The sequence below is a fragment of the Rhincodon typus genome, chromosome 17 (assembly GCF_021869965.1).
Source record: "Rhincodon typus isolate 14 chromosome 17, sRhiTyp1.1, whole genome shotgun sequence".
NCBI lineage: Eukaryota > Metazoa > Chordata > Chondrichthyes > Orectolobiformes > Rhincodontidae > Rhincodon > Rhincodon typus.
Genome location: NC_063348.1, coordinates 56,360,197 through 56,380,121, shown reverse-complemented (window position 1 = coordinate 56,380,121; position 19,925 = coordinate 56,360,197). Strand labels below are relative to the sequence as shown.

Below are 19,925 nucleotides of genomic sequence, written 5' to 3'. Positions count from 1 at the left end.
GACAAAAGATGGGGAATTATAGACCGGTTAGCTTAACCTCTGTAGTTGGGAAGATGCTTGAGTCTATTATCAAGGAAGAAATAGCAAGGCATCTTGATAGAAATTGTCCCGTTGGGCAGACGCAGCATGGGTTCATGAAGGGCAGGGCATGCTTGACAAATCTTTTGGAATTCTATGAAGACATTACGAGCGAGGTGGACAATGGGGACCCAGTGGATGTGGTGTACCTAGATTTCCAAAAGGCCTTTGACAAGGTGCCGCACAAGAGGCTACTGCATAAGATAAGGATGCATGGCATTAAGGGTAGAGGATTGGTTAACTAACAGGAAGCAAAGAGTGGGAATAAATGAGTGCTATTCTAGCTGGCAGTCAGTGACTAGTGGTGTGCCTCAGGGATCGGTGTTGGGACCGCAATTATTTACAATTTATATAGATGATTTGGAGTTGGGGACCACGTGTAGGGTGTCAAAGTTTGCAGATGAGACTAAGATGAGTGGCAGAGCAAAGTGTGCAGAGGACTGTGAAACTTTGCAGAGGAACATAGATACATTGAGTGAGTGGGCAAAGGTCTGGCAGATGGAATACAATGTAAATAAATGTGAAGTCATACATTTTGGTAGGAGTAATAGTAAAAAGGATTATTACTTGAATGGTAAAAAGTTGCAGCATGCTGCTATACAGAGGGACCTGGGTGTCCTTGTGCATGAATCACAGAAGGTAGGTCTGCAGGTACAACAAGTAATTAGGAAGGCAAATGGAATTTTGTCCTTCATTGCTAAAGGGATTGAGATTAAAAGCAGCGAGGTTATGTTGCAGCTGTACAAGGTGCTGGTGAGGCCACACCTGGAGTACTGTGTGCAGTTTTGGTCTCCTTACTTGAGAAAGGATGTATTGGCACTGGAGGGGGTGCAAAGGAGGTTCACTAGGTTGATTCCGGAGTTGAGGGGGTTGGTTTATGAGGAGAGACTGAGTAGATTGGGATTATATTCATTGGAATTCAGAAGATTGAGGGGGGATCTTATAGAAACATATAAAATTATGAAGGGAATAGATAAGATAGAAGTAGAGAGGATGTTTCCACTGGCAGGTGAAGCTAGGACAAGAGGGCATAGCCTCAAGATTAGAGGGAGCAGATTTAGGACTGAATTGAGAAGGAATTTCTTCACCCAGAGGGTTGTTAATCTATGGAATTCCTTGCCCAGTGAAGTAGTTGACGCTACTTCAGTAAACGTTTTTAAAGATAAGGTAGATTTTTTTTGAACAATAAAGGAATTAAGGGTTACGGTGAGAACGCGGGTAAGTGGATCTGAGTCCACGAAAAGATCAGCCATGATCTTATTGAATGGCAGAGCAGGCTCGAAGGGCCAGACGGCCTACTCCTGCTCCTAGTTCTTATGTTCTTAATACAAAACCCTCTCTCGCTAATGTACTGATTTCATCCCTCAGTTTTCTTTCTTATCGCTCCTAAATATAGAATATCCTTGGATTTTCAGTTCTCAATTTTGGTCACCCTGTAGCCATGTCCCTGTAATTAAATCCATTAAATCGTACACACTTGCTTCAATTTGTGTTTGTAAGTCACCAACCATATTGTGAATGTTATATGCATTCCAATAGAATGCCTTTCATTCAGTCCTTTCAACGCTATTTACCTATTTGATGCTTGTCATTACCTCATCTGTCACCTGATTCTGCTAACTTTTACTAATTTTGCTTCTATTGGAATTCTCCTCTCTCTTAGATTTCCAGCTCCTGCCAATCCAGTTTAAACCCTTCAGTAGCACTTCAGATCCCCCTGTGAGGATATTGGCTTTGGTACTGCCGAAATGCACCCTGTCCTTTTGTAATTTTTTGCTCTACAAATGTACAACCGAGACTTCAGTTGCTACTCAAATCCTAAAACTCAGAGCTCAAGCTTGTGGAGCTGTGATTCCTCTTACATATGTATTCATGTCAGACATATGGCGCTTCTTTGACTTCCCACATACCACAAGCTGTGCCTTCCACTCAGCTGAGCTGCCCTGCCGTATCTTAGCGGGACCAACTACTTATTACCGGTAGAATAGCTTACCAACCACTACTTTTGCCGCACCAAAATAGGAACCATGTATTGGATGGTGAAGGTTGCAGATAAAAATGGGGAAAAGAAGTGCACCTCCTCCCCCTTTCATCAATCACCAACTCACTCAGCCCTCTGCATTTATCCTCTTTTGAGTCACACTGTGACAGCCAGACTAAATTGGTTTACCTCTTTAAGTCATTAGCAAGGCTCCATTTGAGCTTGTTTACCCCGACTAAGGTTAAAAAAGAACTCATCTTGCTTTCTTGCCTTAATTAACTTCTTAGCCCAGTTAAAAAAAAAGTGAAAAGCTAGATACGGAGTTTAGAGGGATATTGACACTCAATAACTCCTCACTCACCAAAGTCACTCTGCTCAAAACTTCCACTTCACTGTTTACTTGAATACAAAAGGAGATAATTTTGATAAAATATATTGCTCACTTGCACAGATTGTAATTGGAAAGAGGAACCTAATTCTAGCGAGCTGGCCATCATGCAAATATATACAAGAGGGATTTCTATTGTTTGCTGTTGAGAAGCTCCACTTGCTTTGAAGACTCAGAAAACTTACTTTGTAAACTTGCTTCCTACTACAGGATCTGTACTGGATTGTGCCCAGTGTGCCCTTTCAAAATGGGTGTGTTTGAGTCAGGTGAGAAGTAAAGAAAGAAACAAACACTGAGGTGTAGAGTCATAGAGATGTACAGCATGGATATAGACCCTTCAGTCCAACTTGTCCACACTGACCAGATATCCTAAATTAATCTAGGAACAAAAACAGAAGTTGCTGGAAAAGCTCAGCAGGTCTGTCAGCATCTGTGAATAAAAAATCAGAGTTAATGTTTCAGGTCTGGTGACCCTTCCTCAGAAGAGTCTAAACTCACCTAGTCCCATTTGCCAATACTTGGCTCATATCCTTCTAAACCCTTCCTATTCATATACCCATCCAGATGCCTTTTAAATGTTGTAATTGTGCCAGCCTCCACCACTGCCTCACTCCATATACACACCACCCTCTGCGTGAAAAAGTTGCTCGTTAGGACCCTTTTATATCTTCCCCCTCTGACCTTAAACTATGCCCTAGTTTTGACTTCCCTGCCCTGGGAAAAAAGACCTTGGCTGTTCACCCTGTCCATGCCCCCCATGATTTTATAAACTTCTATAAGGTCACCCCCAAGCCTCCGATGCTCCAAGGAAAATAGCCCCAGCTTATTCATCCCCTCCCTGCAGGTCAAGTCCTCCAACCCTGGCAGCATCCTTGTAAATATTTTCTGAATCCTTTCAAGTTTCACAACACCTTTCTATGGCAGGGAGACCAGAATTGATCGCAGAACTCCAAAAGTGGCCAAATGACTTCTGAAATGGGAGTCTGTGTGGGCCTTGAATCTGTCCAGTCCTAGCTCTGTGCCTCCATTTTAACAATGTTTGTATTTTTTTTCACTGCTGTTGTCTCAGTTTCTCAGCAGCCCCTAAAAGGAGACAATAAGTTCTGTATCCAGAAACGCTTGTCCAGAATCCCTGTAGTCCACCCTGCAATCCCCTCTAACCACCATTAGACATAGGAGCTGAAGTAGGCCATTTGGCCCATCAAGTCTCCTGTGCCATTCAATGAGATCATGGCTGAACTGATAATCCTCCATTCTGATGCCTTTGCCCATTACTGGTTAAAAATTAGCCACTACCATTATGCCCTTCCCAAGTTACCCTATCACTGACAGCCCTAGAATCTCTCCACATCTCCTGTAATCTGCACACCCCTGCCTTGCTCATCCTGAACCCCCAGCGATCTGTCAACTTCACTGACCTCTCCACAGCAGTCACATTCGTTACATCTCTTCTCTCTCATCTCCTTCTCAAACACCTCATGTACTCTGATCCCACAGCTACCATGTTCAATCACCCTGCGATTAGTGCCTGAACATCACCTCGAATGCCATCACATCCCCATTAGCTCAATCTATCAATGGAGTCATAGGGTCATACGGCACGGAAACAGCCCCTTTGGCCCAACTCATTCATGTGGACTAGGTTTCCCAAACTAAACTAGTCCCACTTGCCTGTGTTTGGCCCATATCCCTCTAAACCTTTCCTATTCATGTACCTATCCAAATGTCTTTTAAACGTTGTAACTGTACCTGCATCTACCACTTTCTCTGACAGTTCATTCCACATATGAATCACCCTCTGTATGAAAACGTGGCCCCTCAGGTCCATTTTAAGTCTTTCTCCTCATCTTAAACTTATGCCGTCAAGTTTTGAACTCCTGCACCCCAAGGAAAAGACCTATTTGCCTTATCTGTGCCCATCATGATTTTATAAACCTCTATAAGGTTTATATTAGCTGTCTTCACTTCAGGGGAAAACATCCCAGTCTATCCAGCCTGTCCTTGAACCCCAAACCCTCCAGTCCCAGTATGTAAATCTTTTCTGTACAGTTTCCAGTTTAGTAACATCCTTCCTATAGTGTGGAGATAGAATTGTATGCAATTCTCCAGGTATGGCCATACCAATGTCTTGTACAGCCATAACATGAGCCTCAACTCCTGTACTCAGTGCACTGACCAATGAAGGCAAGTATGCCAAATGCCTTCTTCACCACCAGGTCTATCTGTGATGCCATACCCTGGAAACGAAATCCAACCAGAAATTCAATGTAAACATCCTCAACCGACAGTTGGTGGGAATATGGAGCTCACTACCAAAGTCAACAATTGAAAAAAATACAGAGGCATTTAAGGGGAACTTAGATAAGCTTTGGAGGGAGAGGGAAATGGAGGTTTACAATGATGGATTTAGATGAGAAAAGATGCAAGGTAGGTAAGTGTGGTGTAGTGGTAGTGTCACTGGGCTAGTAATCCAGAAAATTTGGTAATGTGCAGTGGACATAGGTGTAAATCCCATCATGGCAGAGGGTAAAATAAAAATCTGGTATTAAAAAGCTAGCCTTAAAAAAAGAACCTAACTGGTTACGTAATGCCCTTTAGGGAAGGAAATCTTGCCTGGTCTGGCCTACATGTGATTCTTAACTGTCTTCTGGGCAATTAGGGATGGACAATAAACATTGTACATCATCCATGAATGAGCAAAAAAACACAAACATCTGTAAAGACTTGATTGGGTTGAGTGGCCTCTGTCTGTGCTGTTATTCCAGATAATCAAAGCAATCAGTGAGATCACCCCCAACCACCCCACAAACCAGATCTGCACAACACTTACCCTCTCCACTGTGAGGTGAAGCAGTAACTGAAGGCTGGGATGGTGCCTGTTGACAGATTTTCAGAAATGCCACTCTATCATTCAGACACAGATCGTAAGATCACACAATAAATAGGAATAACAGCAGGTACCTTAGCTGATCCAACCAGAAAGATCCCATTTCGAAAACATTATTTCAGGTTTTTGGCTTGGATTGTAGTCGTTCATTCTTCATCTTAATCACACTTTGTATCCAAAGTTCTTGATTTCAGTCCAAGTCTTACCTTTAACCAGTTTGAACTCGTGCATTACATTGCTGGTTGAAGTATTTTTTTGGAGCTGCCTTCTCCCTGAGCTCCATTGGTTTGTAGCTTATCCACATTCACCTCAGTTACAAGATCAGCCTTTCCAAAGAGTAAGAAGGCAAACATCTTCCAGGTTTCCTTCAAACTTCAGTCATCTGACTTGATTCAGCAATCTGAACTTATTGCCCGTTCTAAAAGAATAAGAAATCTATTACCCAGTAAAATTGAAAAGGATGATGAGCAGCTTTTAGGTTCGTACTTCACCCTGTATGAATTTGGAGCAAATACAGAGAATGTTGAGATGTTGAATTTGGAGAACCATGGTCATTGTTTGGATGTGAATCTTTTAAAAGGAAAGTTGATATATTATTGGTATACTGAAAACAAAAAAAAATGCTGGAAATAACGGTGGGTCAGGCAGCATTTGGAGAGGAAGAGCAAGCTAACTTTTAGAGTCAGACTTGAAATGTTAACTTCCTCTCTGTCCATGGATGCTGCCTGGCCATCTGTGATTTCCTACAATTTTTGTTTTCAGTGCAGATTCTGTAATTTGCTCCTCCCATTGGTATATTGTTGTGTCGAGCTATTTATGTGTATTTTCTTTGTGTTTGCAGCAAAAACCGATGATGCCAAGGTGTCGGAAAAGGGCAGACTGTCTCCTAAATCAACAAGTGTCCATCGATCTCCTTCTGATGTAGGCCGTAGCAGTGGGGATGAAGGGAAAAAGCCTCCAGTTAGTTCCTCACGCTCAACTGCGGGAACCAACACCTTTGGGTTCAAGAAACATGGTGGATCTTCAGGACCAATCACCATGATTACAGCGAGTGGCGCCACGATTACCAGTGGTTCAGCAACTCTTGGAAAAATTCCCAAGTCGTCAGGCCTTATAGGTCGATCATCGGGGCGGAAGGCCAGTGTGGATGGCTCCCAGAGCACAGAGGAGAACTACCTGGTCTTGAATGCACGCAGCAACTTGCAGTACCGCAGTCTGCCTCGTCCCAGCAAGTCAAACTGCCGTGGCACTGGGAACCGCTCGAGCACCAGCAGCATAGACTCCAACCTCAGCAGTAAGTCGGCAGGTCTTCCCGTGTCGAAACTGAGAGAGCCATCCAAGGTAGCCCCGGGCAGCACAGTGCCTACACTACCTAACCAGACTGACAAAGAGAAGGGAGTGTCGTCTGACACAGAGAGCGTGACTTCATCCAACTCCATCAAGGCGAATCCCTCACAGAACGCAACCAACAGCACTTCGAGTACCCGGCAACAAGCATCCAAGTATCCTGACATAGCTTCCCCCACCTTACGCAGGCAAGTGATATGTTGCAGTGCAAGTTGGGAATATGTACGTGGTCAAAGATTTTCCAATTTTGACTTGCTACATGTCAATACTCATCTTTTAATCGATTCTAATGGGAAGTTTATCAATGTCTTTGAGCTGGAAGATTGCCTCACAGCCTTCAATCACAATGCATGCAGTGATGTACAGGTTGCATTCAGGGGGCAAATATTCCCCTGGCCTGTGAATAAGTTGCACTTGCAGTTTACACCTGTTACTTGCAATCTGTAGTCAGTGTTTAGGCTTTAGAGTGTTCCATAAACACTGGAGGGAATTCCATCTCTAACTACATGTAGTTAAACTACACGCACGCTCCTTATATTTATGCTCATGATCTCATCGCAATTTCTCTGAATCTTTCTCTGAACAGTTGATGTTGTAAGTAAGCAGCTCATTCTTGAGGGAGCCAGATCTCTGTTTAGCATTTAGGAATTTTTAGAAGGATATATTTTTTAAAAGGTGTAGTTTGCAAAATCTTGTCCTAGTGACTCCTTGATTCAGTGTCATATTTGCTCGATTTGATTGTAATTGTTTTAATTATACTATGGAATGTTTTATCAGTGATCAAGGTGCTATATAATTATAAATTGTCATTGTTTTTGTTGCCCTTTAAAGGTATCTGATGAACCTAATGTTTCAGATACACTGTGTGCACATGAGGTAGCTCTGCATGTCAATTCAATTCAAGTTTGTTTTTAAAAAATTACTTTTGTGTTAAGTTAATTGGTTACACCAGTACCTATTGCCTTCTCCAACTGCCCTTGAGGAGGTTGTAGTGTACAGCATATAGTGGCTTGCTGGGCCATGGGACTATAAGAGCAGGAGTAGGCCATTCAGCCCATCGACCCTGTTCCACTATTCATTGAGATCATGTCTCATCATCAACCCTTATGTCACTTTCTAGCCTGATCTCTATATCTCTTAATGTCATCGGTCTCCAGAAACCTATTGATGTCAGTCTTGAACATACTCAAATGATTGAGGTTTCACAGACCTCTGAGGTAGAGAATTCCAAAAATTCATCACCCTCGATGAGTAAAGAAATTCATTCACATTTCAGTCTTAAATGGCCTACTCCCTATTCTGAGATCGTATCCTGCAGTTCTAGACTCACTAGCCAGGGGAAACATCCAATCTGTATCCACCCTGTCACAGCCTATAAGAGGTTTTGTACTTTTCAATGAGATCATATCTCATTCTTTGAAATTCTGAAGAATACAGGCCTAATTTCCTCACAGGACAGTCCCCCCATCCCAGGGATTATTCTGGTGAATGGTCATTGCACTCCATTTAGGGCAAGTGTATCCGTATCCCAAAGTAGTAATCCGACTGGATTAATAAAATCACTGGGCTATTAATCCCGAACCCTGGGCTAATGCCCAAGGGATATGGGTTTGAATCCTACTTTGGCAGATGGTGAAATTTGAATTCAATAAAAATGTGGAATTAAAAAGCTTGATGTAGTCTCAATCCATTGTTGTAAACCCTCAACTGGCTCACTAACGTCTGGTAAGGAAAGAAATGTGGCGTACATGTGACTCCAGAGCCATAGCAATATGGTGATTCTTAATTGCCCTCTGAAATAGTCAAGTGAGCCACTCAGTTCAAGGGCAATTAGGGATCGGGAACAAATGTCAGTTTAGCCCATATCCCATGCAAAACAGTGACCCCAGTGGGATTTGAATTTGTCTCCAGAGGGTTCTTCCAGGTCTCTGGAGTGCTAGGTCGCTGCTGTTACCACTAAGCTGTGGGCAAAGATTTTGTTAAAAATAATTCTTCAATGTATACACCAATGAAGGTGGTGCTCCATTTAACCTCAATTCCACCTCTCGGAGTTCAGATTAATTTGAATGTTGGATTAAATAAATTCCAAATTATCAACTAATTTGATTTAATCAGTTCAAAAAAATGATAGGAATCTGTTGTTGAATAATTCAGTGATTAATTTAAGTAACCTCGAATTAGGAAATGTAAACTGTATTTCCAGTATAATTTCCATTCCATCATTAGTGGGAAGGCTGTGGTGTGGTGTTAACGTGACTGGACTAGTAATTCAGTAATCCCAGCCTAATTTTCAGGGCACATGGGTTTGAATCCCAACATGGCAGATGGTGAAATTTGAATTCAATTTAAACAAACAAATCTGGAATGAAAAAGCTAGTCTAATAATGATCATTGAACCAAGGTTGATTGTCATAAAAAAAAATTTGCTCCTTTAGGGAAGGAAGTTACTGCCCTTATTTGGCATGGGCTACAACTGACTCCAGACACGTAGCAATGTGGTTGATTGTTAATTGCCCTCTGGGCTATTAAGTGTGGGCAATAAATGGTGGTCGAACCAAAAGTGCCCACATCCCATATAGGGAGAGAATCAATTGAGACCCGAGTACATGAGCTGTCTGGGATTCCATTTGCTTTGTTCAGAAAATGAGGCGTTGCCAAAGTGTGCACACAATTTGCAGATGGCCTCATAACGTGTTTGTCTGGCCAAAATTCCAATGTTGTGCATGGCGGAATGAGAACCTTTGAACAGTGCCGGTGTGAGCTCCTGATCAGTGGGAGGAAAACTTTGTGTTAACACTTTGCCTACAGTCACTGGTGGAAACAGGAACTTGAGCTCATACAGTTTTCATTTAAAGTATAGATGTTGCAAGTTTAAACATTTTTAAAATGTTGGAGAAACACAGTCGGTTTTGTCTCCACTGCAGAAAGTGAGCTATACAGCTGTGTTTATCATAAGGTAATCAGGGCGTTATATCATAGATTGGCACTTTTTTATGTGCTATATGCATTACAATGGTCTTGACAAAAATGACTTTAAAAAAAATTGAAAAAATTGTGTGGAAACTATGAGCACATCCCAACTAACAGGGGTTCAGGAGTTCACCAGCTCTGAATTTAAAGTTTGGGGGGAGATTAGAATTGAAATGCATTGGTTACCATGACCATTGGCTGATTTTTCTTCCATCCTGTTAAGACAGAAACAGGGCTGTCAGAAACACAGATGGAAGGCAAGGGGTGGCCTTTGAATAGCTACCACTACCCTTGCCTCTGACTCACCCAACACCCCTTCTTTCAATGATCCCACCTCACAACACGAAGGTAAAAGAAGACTTAGCTTCATGCTGCTGGATCTCCCAATGAACAGGCGCTGTACAGGTGGACTTTAAGACCCAGAGACTGCTGGCCTGTGTTTAGCTGGCAACTTCATGTTGAGGCCTGTGATAGGGTGGGAAACTCACCTGATCTCTACACATCATCTGTTCGTAGCTGGTTGGTGCATGATGCAGTGAATTCTCTCATCAGTGGAAATGGCATGTCGGTCTCCATCTCACATGCATGCCCCAACTAAAAGTGGCAAAATTACACCCGATGTTTTTCGCAGTCATTTCATGATGAGTTTCACAGTCTTGTACACATTTCACTGAGTCCATATTGTTACAAAAAATGTTCCGTGGGCAAGTATTTCTGCTTTTGCAATGCAGAGAATAAAATCGTTCCTTCAAACTGGGAAGGCAGAAATTCTCTCTGCTCCTGCATTATAACCGTTAGCCTGGAAAATGTTAAATAATTCATGAATTTAGATAGAGTATTTTAGTGTATAAAAGGAATTGATGATATCTTGATGATACTTGAAGTCTCTTGAAGATAAGAACATCCATATGAAAAAGGGACACTTGCCCTTCGGACCTCCTCCACCATTCAATAAGACCATGATTGATCTGATTTTAACCTCAACTCTACATTCCTGCATCCTCAATAATCTTTCACCCCCATAGTATTCAAGAATCTATCTACTTCTGTCTTACAAATATTGAACGATTCTGCACCCGCTACCTTTTGAAGAAGAGAATTTGAAAGACTCACAACCTCAGTGAGAAAAAAATTCTTTTTTGCCTCTGTCTTAAATGGGCGACCGCTTATTTTTCTCCCACAAAAGAAAACATCTTTTTGGCATCTACCCAGTCAACTCCCCTCAGGACCTGATATGTCTCAATGACATCACCTCTGACTCTTCTAAACTCCAGAGGATACAGGCCTAGCCTGTCTAGCCTTTCTCAAAGATATTTCTTTGCCACATCCATCAAACACACATTTCAACAAGCAAATCTATAAGCTGTAACTTGAAGTTAAGTATCACTATCAACACCTGTCAAAAGCTAAGCAGTTTAAAAAGAGAGTTGAAAAACAATATTACCTCAACAATAAGCATCACCAGAAGCTTGGAACAGTTTTTGAGTATGGGAGAACCAAAATAAACAAATCTGTTGTATTCTACATTACTAGCAGCATTGTCACATTCAACTCCCAGGATTCCTTCATTAAATGACCATACAATTGGAATTTTGAAAGGAACCCTGTTGGAAAACTGAAGTGAGAATGATTAATATGTTGTGGGTAACTTGATAGCTGACTAAAATAATTTGGAAAATTAAAATGATCTTAGCATCTTATCATTATGAAACTGGCTCTTAATGGCTAGGGTTCTGTTTTCAATTCTGCCACATTTAATATTACAACCCATTTATGATTCACTTTTTGTTTAACAGCTGAAGCTTTTGCATGCAAGAAACGTATTGCCAGATATTGATATTAATCATCCTATCTTGTTTTGTCTAGTTCTTACAGCCATTATAGTTGTCTCCTGTGTTCCACTTAAATCCTACACTTGTTTTGACTATTTGTCAATCTACATGCATTTCTTTGAGCTATCTGTCCGTCTTGTGCAATGTGTCATCTCCTTCCAATATGCAATCACTCTTTATCAACTATCATTCTCCTTTTCTTAATTTTCGAACGTTCTCTTTGTACACTTGCTTGCTTCCACTCAGCCTGTATTTTGTTTCTCACGTGAGCGACTTTCTCATGCTGTTTTCTTTTCTATTCTGCCTTTTTTGAAAGTCTGACCTTTGTTCACCCAGGTATTGTTCTGTTCCTGAACAGCCCGGAGCAGCCTTTAATCTCCAAATGTTGCCAAAGAAATATGTTCCACACTGTGTCCATTAAGTACTTAAACATAAAGTAGAAGCTGACCTTTAAAATGCTATTTATCTTAGTTATTTCAACTATGATCAATAAATTAAAGAGCTTGTTGATTAATATGAAAGTTAGAATTGAAAATGCACCAAAATATGTGTTTCTGAAGTCAATTAGCGGTATGTGTTACATTTCTTTAAATTTTCTGCACTAAACACTGCTGTATACATATAATAAAACATTTACATGTTGCTATTTGTGAGAATTTATCATGTGTGCATTGATTGCTGCATTTCCTGCAGTAGCAACAAAACTTCAAAAGTAATTACCTTTGTAAAATCCTGAGGTTGCAAAAAGCACTATATAAACATAGCGTTTTTAGATAAAAGGGATATAGGTTCAAAAACTAAAAACAGATCTTGCTTTAATTTGTTTTATTGATAATTCACACATCCTTGTAACAATTGCAGCGATCCTGTATCAGTCAATGTTCAACAGATTAAAACAAAACTCATAAAATTTGCAGCAAACTAAGTTGAATATTTAAGTGACAAAACTTTTTATATATATTCATGGATCACTTTAACATTTGCACCTCACCATTATCTAGGTTAAATTACTTTGGTGAAAAGTCTTTCAGTTCATCTATCAGCACTTCGTTAAAATAATAATGGATTGAGAGGATTAGGTATTATGTTCTGTCTAGACGTCAGGCAAAACTAGCACGTCTTTGAAAAAAGTACTTAATCATTTTAACAAAGAACTGTTGGAAAATGCCAAGAGTTATATTGGCACTTCTCAGCTGTGCTGTTCTATAAACTGAACTTTTTTTCCACACTCTGTGTGCCTCCAGGTGTTTTTTTCAACAGAAACAATAGTATATTGTTGTAGAAATTAAAGCTATCACTTATCTTTCTCATTTGCAATTTTTTAAAACAGACTGTTCGGGGTCAAGCCAAGCACCAAGCAAGGTCCTGTCACAACAGCTGAAAACATGAAGAACTCCACAGTCATTTCCAATCCTCATGCCACCATGAACCAGCAGAACAGCCTGGACTCTCCTCCATCCTGTTTAGGCAGTGGAGGCAGCAGCCCACTTTACAGCAAGACAACAGACATGATACAGTCGCCTTTGGCATCCAGTCCGGCGTCAGTCCATTCCACAAATTCAAATGGTGCACCGTGGGGTGTCAGTCAGAGCAGTTCTTCCACCATAAGTAAGGATGGTCCTGGCTATCAGTCAGTCAACAGTCTACACACGAGCTGTGAATCCATTGACATCTCCCTCAGCAGTGGAGGCGGTCTAAGTCATCACAACTCAACCAGTGGCTTGATCCCTTCTTCCAAAGAAGATTGTCTTACTCCCTTTGTGAGGACTAACAGCATTAAGACAGCTATGTCTGAGAGGTAGGAAACACAGGGTGTATTTTTTTTTTGAAACTTTATAGATTTGCAGCAATCCTATTTTTACAAGTGAGCAATCCATGTGGTAGTTTTAGGAAGACGGAATGCTTGATGGATTCCCCCGATAGATCATTTACTTACGTCACCTGTCTATTTAGTATGTCTCTGGTGTTGTCTTTTTCCTACTTCCTATTTAACTTGCTTGAGTAAAAATTTTAATTTGCTCAACTTTTATTTACTAATTTTGTAAAGCAAAATGTCTTCACAACTTTGAGATATGAGTTTATCTCAGTTTCCCTCGTGTTTTGAATCAAAATTTAAACTTTTTTAGGTGATAACTGTTGGACAGAATGAGGCTGTGATGATAACCCTGACCCACTGAATAGTCTTCCCTGAAAATCATGGAGACTTTGAGGAGTACAAATGATTGAAGATTAATGGAAAAGATTGGACTTAAGACTTGACAGAAAATGAGAAATTTGTGGTTGTTAGCAGTGGGAGAACATCAGGAGAAAGAAATAATAATATATACTTAATGAAGTCTCAAGGAGTTAATCCCCAGGCTGAAAAATTGTCTCATGTTATTGTGCCACCCAGGATGTCATGAGAGACATGATGCTAAATTTAGATGCTAGAGCATTCACATCACTTCAGATTTTGGCAGATACTACTTGATGGTGCATGTCTGAAGCACATCAACTTTAATGTTAGCCCAATGCTAATGACATTGGGGTGTAAATTTGTATTGGATAAAGGATCAGAAAGCTTTTAAACATGATAGTCAATTCACCATTGCCCACTTTGGGCTACAGACTAGCAACTAATTTGTACCCCATTATTTTGTGCTTGTCAGCTTTAAATCTCCGCAAGGTGAATAGTTAAAAGGAGACTGAGATTATTGGATTTCCTTAATTGTAAATTTTAACTTGCAAGTCATTTTATGTATTGTAGGCCACCTGAATATCATGATAAATATAAATAAAAATCTTGCACATCCACGTTGATGGAGCTCTGAAAGATATCACACCTCCAATGTGTAGCAGATGGTAGATTTTAAAAAATTAGCCCTCAATTGAGTGCTGTCTGTTAAGTTAGATATGTCAAGGAGTTTGAATGTCCAGTTGACTGACTCAAGTTTATAATAAATTAATTGGGTAGCGATAAGTCTAAAGATTTAATTGGCCCTTGTTTTATATGCTACCATATTCAGTGCAGAACGTGGGTGGTATTATCTACTCCTGGAGTTGATGGGCTTGAAGGAAGGAACGGTCTTCATTAGACAGGATAGTGACATACCCAAACTCTTCCATCTTCCCACTTCCACCAGAATTAGGATCCTGTGGGAAGGCCAATGGTTGACCAACCTGCACCCTCTCACCACCCCCCCATTGCCAGTTGATGCCCATAAGTGACCAGAGAAGGATCACTTAATGTTCATAGTCACCATTGTTGTGATTGACCCAGCTGCAGATACCATATGGTGCCTCTGATAGTTGCTGCCCTGTAGGAGGGATTTGGTGACGTGCCCTCTCACTCAAAGGCAGTCAGTGTCTGATTGAACAACTAGACATTAGGGAGATGTATACAAACATGGGAGCATGACCTGACCTTGCTTCACACCACGTTCACCAGCACACCAACCTCCCCACCCCACCCCCACCAATACCCCCATCCCCACAACCCGCAACCCAAGAAACCCCAAATCCCAGAGGTATCACGGTTCAGAGGAAGCCATTCAGCCCATTATACTTAGTACCACTGTCCTGCCTTTTCCCTGTAACCTACACACATTGTTTCTGTTCAAATAAGGATCCACTGCCCTCTTGACTGCCTCCGTTGAACCTGCCTCCTCCATATTTCCAGGCAGTGCATTCAAGGCCCCAACCACTTGTTGTGTGAAAATGTGACGTCTCATCACAAGCCCTCACTGCCTCACACATCACTTACCTTGATCCGATTTCTTAATACAGCTGTGGGATGGGGCCATCATTTTCTCCGTTCAATGTTTAATGTTCATTCACTCGTCCATAGTTGCCCTTTGAGAAAGTGATAGTGAGCTGCCTTGTTGAACTGCTGCAGCCAATGGGTGATAGACAGAGCCACAATCCTACACCAATCCACCATCCTGAGACTTGAGGGATGGGGCGGGGGAAGATGCTGTACCGGCAGCACCCACAACCTCTTTGGGCCACTGTTGTGCGCAGGAGCTGCTGCCCTCTGATTGGCCATTAGCTCTCACTGACCCATCCACCCTGCAGGGGTCTTGATTCCAGACGAAAGGTCCATTGATGTTCTCACCAATGCCTGATTAGTGTGTGCCATGGCGGAAACAGCAGCGTAGCTCTCTCACCAACTCTCCAACTGGTAGACCAGTCCCCTGATGTGTCTCAACAAACACTCTGTGTCACTATTAAAAAAATCAACAGATCTGTTCAGCAACCTTAGCACTGATTTGAGCTAATGGCTATGTATGTGTAAAACCTACACCCTCATCAGGGTTATGCATGTGTCTGAGGAAATCGTACACCTACTGTCCTTAACTCTGATTAGAAATGCTCATTCAGTGTCACTCGGTCAAAACTCCCTCCCTAACAGCATTAAGGGCATACTCATAATAAATGGACTGCAGTATTTCCAAACGGCCGCTCACCACAGCACTTGATGGGCCAAATGACATCCTCCTGCACCAGATCAATTCTGTGGTTCTGCAATTCATAAGGGCAATTAGGCATGGACAAAAAATGCCAGCCCCTCCAACGACACCCACAACCCATAAATTAAATAGAAAAGGTACCCAGATTGAAAATGTTTACCTTCATACTGGTCTGTTGCTTCCTGTGGACCTGAGGCTATATTTTCATGGGGCTCCCACACCTATTGATTTGTTTAACTAAGCTTATTTTCCAATTTTTCCATAGTTTGAAGCATGTGGCATTTCAGTTTACATCCTGTAATGAGTAAGAGGTTGCCCGTTGTCAGGCCACTGAGCCCACAGCCAATGTGCAACCCTCACCTCACCCGAGTGTTACTGTACAGCAGGCCACCGTGTCCACTGGTCGTTCACCCCACTGCTGTCAGGGGAACAGCTTCATTCTACCCAACTCACCCATGCAATCACACTCCAACTCTTGATAGTGCCAAGCTGTTGCCCAGTCCCCCATACCTTCCATCTCTTGGCTCTGTACATTGCTATTTATGTGCCAGCATTCCTTCAACAATTCCAGAATGATCATTGCATTTAACAAGTTCCACGTGAGTCAAAACTTCTTTCCATCAATTACTTGTTTCTAAATTTACAAATTTTCCCTTTTCAGTAGTTTATTGAATTAATTTTCTGATCTCTTGCTATGTTGTAGTGTTGAAATTGGAAATTTTAAATGAACCAAATGTCTAATTTTGCTGTTGGATGTAGATGTAATTATTCTTGGATCTGCTAATATTGTTTATCTTTTCTCATTTCTTTCTTTCCTGTGTGTTAATCTATCTTTTCTTCTTTGTTCTTCCCTTCACTGCTTGATTCCACCCATAGCCCTCTCTCTTCCCCTACTGCTAGTCCCAAATTCAACAGAAATACATTACCAAGGAAACAAGACAGGTAATGCTAATGAATCAGATAAATAGTTTGGTCGAAAGCGTCCGTGATTTCAAGGATCATCTGTGTTCATCATTAACTCCTTGGCAAAACCTGCTCCCAGTGTTCTAAAATGGTACAGTTTAGTCCTAAGCTTGTAACATGTCAACATCAACCACAAAAGTTTCATCTTGTGTTTTGTTTGAGCAATGTTGTTTCTTAAATGGTGTATTGACTTTTAAAACAAATATTAAGATTAGGTTCCACTGTGCTTGAAATGAAAGGGCTATCATAACCTTTATGTAATAATTATTCCTGTGAATGTAGATTTGAGTAGAGCTCTAATAAATAGGTGACACTTTGAGTAAACTTTGTTTTAAATGGAAAATAGTTTGAATGTGGCACACAAGAGATTCTCTTAATTCTATTCCTATCTTCACTCAATTTTCCAGGTAGGAAGTGGTCAGGATTGTTGTATTTTTGATTCCAGTGCTCTTCGATTAGGAATAAGGCCAAATCAATATGTGTTCCTTTTCCGATCGTTATCCTGTGACTTTTACTGGAAAGGTCTGACAACTGTCATGAATCAAGACAGGATGGTAGCATTCACTGAGCTGATAACTCGAAAGCGGACCAATTAAGCAGAATGCAAGAGTGACTGAGCCTGTGGAGATTAGTTCGAGCATAAGGAGCGAAAAGTAAATGGAAGTGGGATGCAAAGGGTGGAGGGGCGGTGATTCGTGAAGAGGGTAATGGTACAAAGACTAGTTGCCCTTGTTTTAAAATACGACATTTTAAAATAATTAACATTATTGCTGCCGACAGCAAATTGTGCCTGCATTTGTACGTTAGTGACCTGGAATACTTCCCAAATATTAATTATTCCTTGACTTTTTAAAAGTGGACATATTTATTGGAAAAAAAAGAAATCAAATCAAATCAAGTTGACGTGTTCCACCCAATTATTTCCCTTAATCCTAAACTTAATCTTAGGTGATCCTTGATACATGGTCCAATCGTATCCAGAATTTTGGTCGCTAGCATGTCACCGTGGTATGCTAGTGAGAAAACACATGTCCATGTACGAGTTGCTGATGGGAATTGCCAAGAGAATGTTCTGCTTCACAGGCAAAATAACCTCTTTCATTTTAAAATGGAAACTTATCAAAATGCAAATATTTGTGAATTATCCTGTGAACAAATTGAAGCTTCAGGTCCTCTGTAATGTTCTAAAAGTTCTAAACATTAGGGAAAATGTTTGCAATGTTTGAACTTGAGCAAGATTATCTTAAGGCCAAAGAACTTTATATCTATCTAATATTAGTTGGAATCCTCTGCATCCATTGGCTTGTCCTCACTTTCCACCTCCACTTGACACTACTACATGTTCTGTGTTATTCCCCTTCATTGTCACAGAATAAAGATACAAGCCATGTTTGTGCTATTGCTGTCAGATTATTAGTTGCTAGGTTACAAACGAGAACAACCTGGTATATTTCTCTTCACGGTGGCCTTTCACTTCTGACCATTATTCTCAGCAAAGGTCAAGGTGAGATTTTGGAACTTGGCATGCCATACACGCTTGGCACATACCTGCACATCCATCTTTCATACCGAATATTTCTCAATTCTATTTGCCATCATTGACTTATCGCTGAGTTGCTGTGTTCGGCTGATGCTTCAAAAAGAAATGGTAACCATATGGTGTACCTGTAAACCAGCTTACAGCTTCGAATTCCCATGTCGTATTTTTGCATCAGCAATTCCCTCTCGCCCTCTTAACGTGTTTTTTTTAAGGATCTAGAGATATTTTATGATAAAGATCCACTACCTTTGCTAGTGAGGAGGAAGGTGAATATGAAGAGCTGAAGAACAGACTGTTTTGATTCAAATAATGCCGCATGCAAATATGTGGTTTAATTGTCACATAATGTTTTGCAGGCCCTGCATTATGTTTGTTAATTAATAAGTGAAGCAGGGCAAAGGGACGTGGTGGTGTAGTGGTAATGTACTGGGCTAGTAATTTAGAGACCCGACCACAGGGGTTTAAAGCTTGCCAAGAATTAAAATCACATTTAATTGTTACAATGAACCCATGTAGTTTGCAAATGACCTTTAGGGAAATCTGCCACCCTTACACGGTCAGACCTGCATATGATTCTGGACCCGCAATGATATGGTTAACTTTTAACTTGCCTCCAGTCAGTTAGGATTGGGAAGTAAATTCACATCCCATCAACAAATAAATGAAAAGGAGTTATTTGTCAGGTCCTTTCCAATTGTAGTAGTGCCCCTTTCAATTTTACAACAGTCTTGTGCCACTGCCTTCTATTTCAGAAAGAAAAGTTGTGAAACATTAATAAACAGGCATTGTAACTAGTTAAACATAACTTACTCAAATCCTTGTCTTTAAATGACTAACAATCATCGATTGTCACTGAGCCATTTAATCTTAGAAGATTGACTGAGAAGCAGCGTGTTTGGCACTAATGTTTTTTGAAGTAATGCCTGAATTATCTATATGTGCAATCACACTAGTATTCCCTTATGTGGATTGCTTAACCATGGCATACCAATGTTTATATACATCAAAGCTGATGCCTTGCCAATTCTAAAACTGAGTTTGTGTGTCTGAGTGTATGTATGTGTTGTATAAATTTGTAATGTATGTGTACATGTGTTGTATGTGTCTGTGTAGTGTATATCTATGTGTTTGCATATGTACTTTGTGTCTGTGTAGTGTCCAGTGTTATATGTGTATGTGAGTATAAAATGTGTTTGTCTATGTGTATACAGTATGTGTGTATTGTGTGAGTAGTCTGTGAGCATGTGTGTGTAGTCTCTTTGTCTGTGTATTTATAGTCTATGTGTATCTGTGTATCTGTGTATGGGAGTAGTTTGTCAATGTGTATACAGTATGTGTGTGTTGTGTGAGTAGTCTTTGAGTGTGTGTTTGTGGTGTTGAGAAATGGATTTCCTCTGGGTCTTTTTGTGTGTGCAAATTCTTAACAGTGGCTTACTTATATGACATCAAGGTGTAGAGCTGGATAAACACAGCAGGCCAAGCAGCATCAGA

The 19,925-nt window shown here is 40.8% G+C and overlaps 1 protein-coding gene across 1 annotated transcript in view; it reads left to right on the top strand.

The window, feature by feature from the left end:
• The window catches only part of nav2a (neuron navigator 2a), a 1,048,499-nt gene that overhangs the window by 923,622 nt on the left and 104,952 nt on the right, over window positions 1–19,925 (top strand). The window contains exons 9-10 of the mRNA XM_048606898.1: window positions 6,176–6,869; window positions 12,814–13,281. Coding sequence (XP_048462855.1) covers window positions 6,176–6,869; window positions 12,814–13,281 — 1,162 coding nt within the window. The remainder of the gene's footprint in view (window positions 1–6,175; window positions 6,870–12,813; window positions 13,282–19,925) is intronic.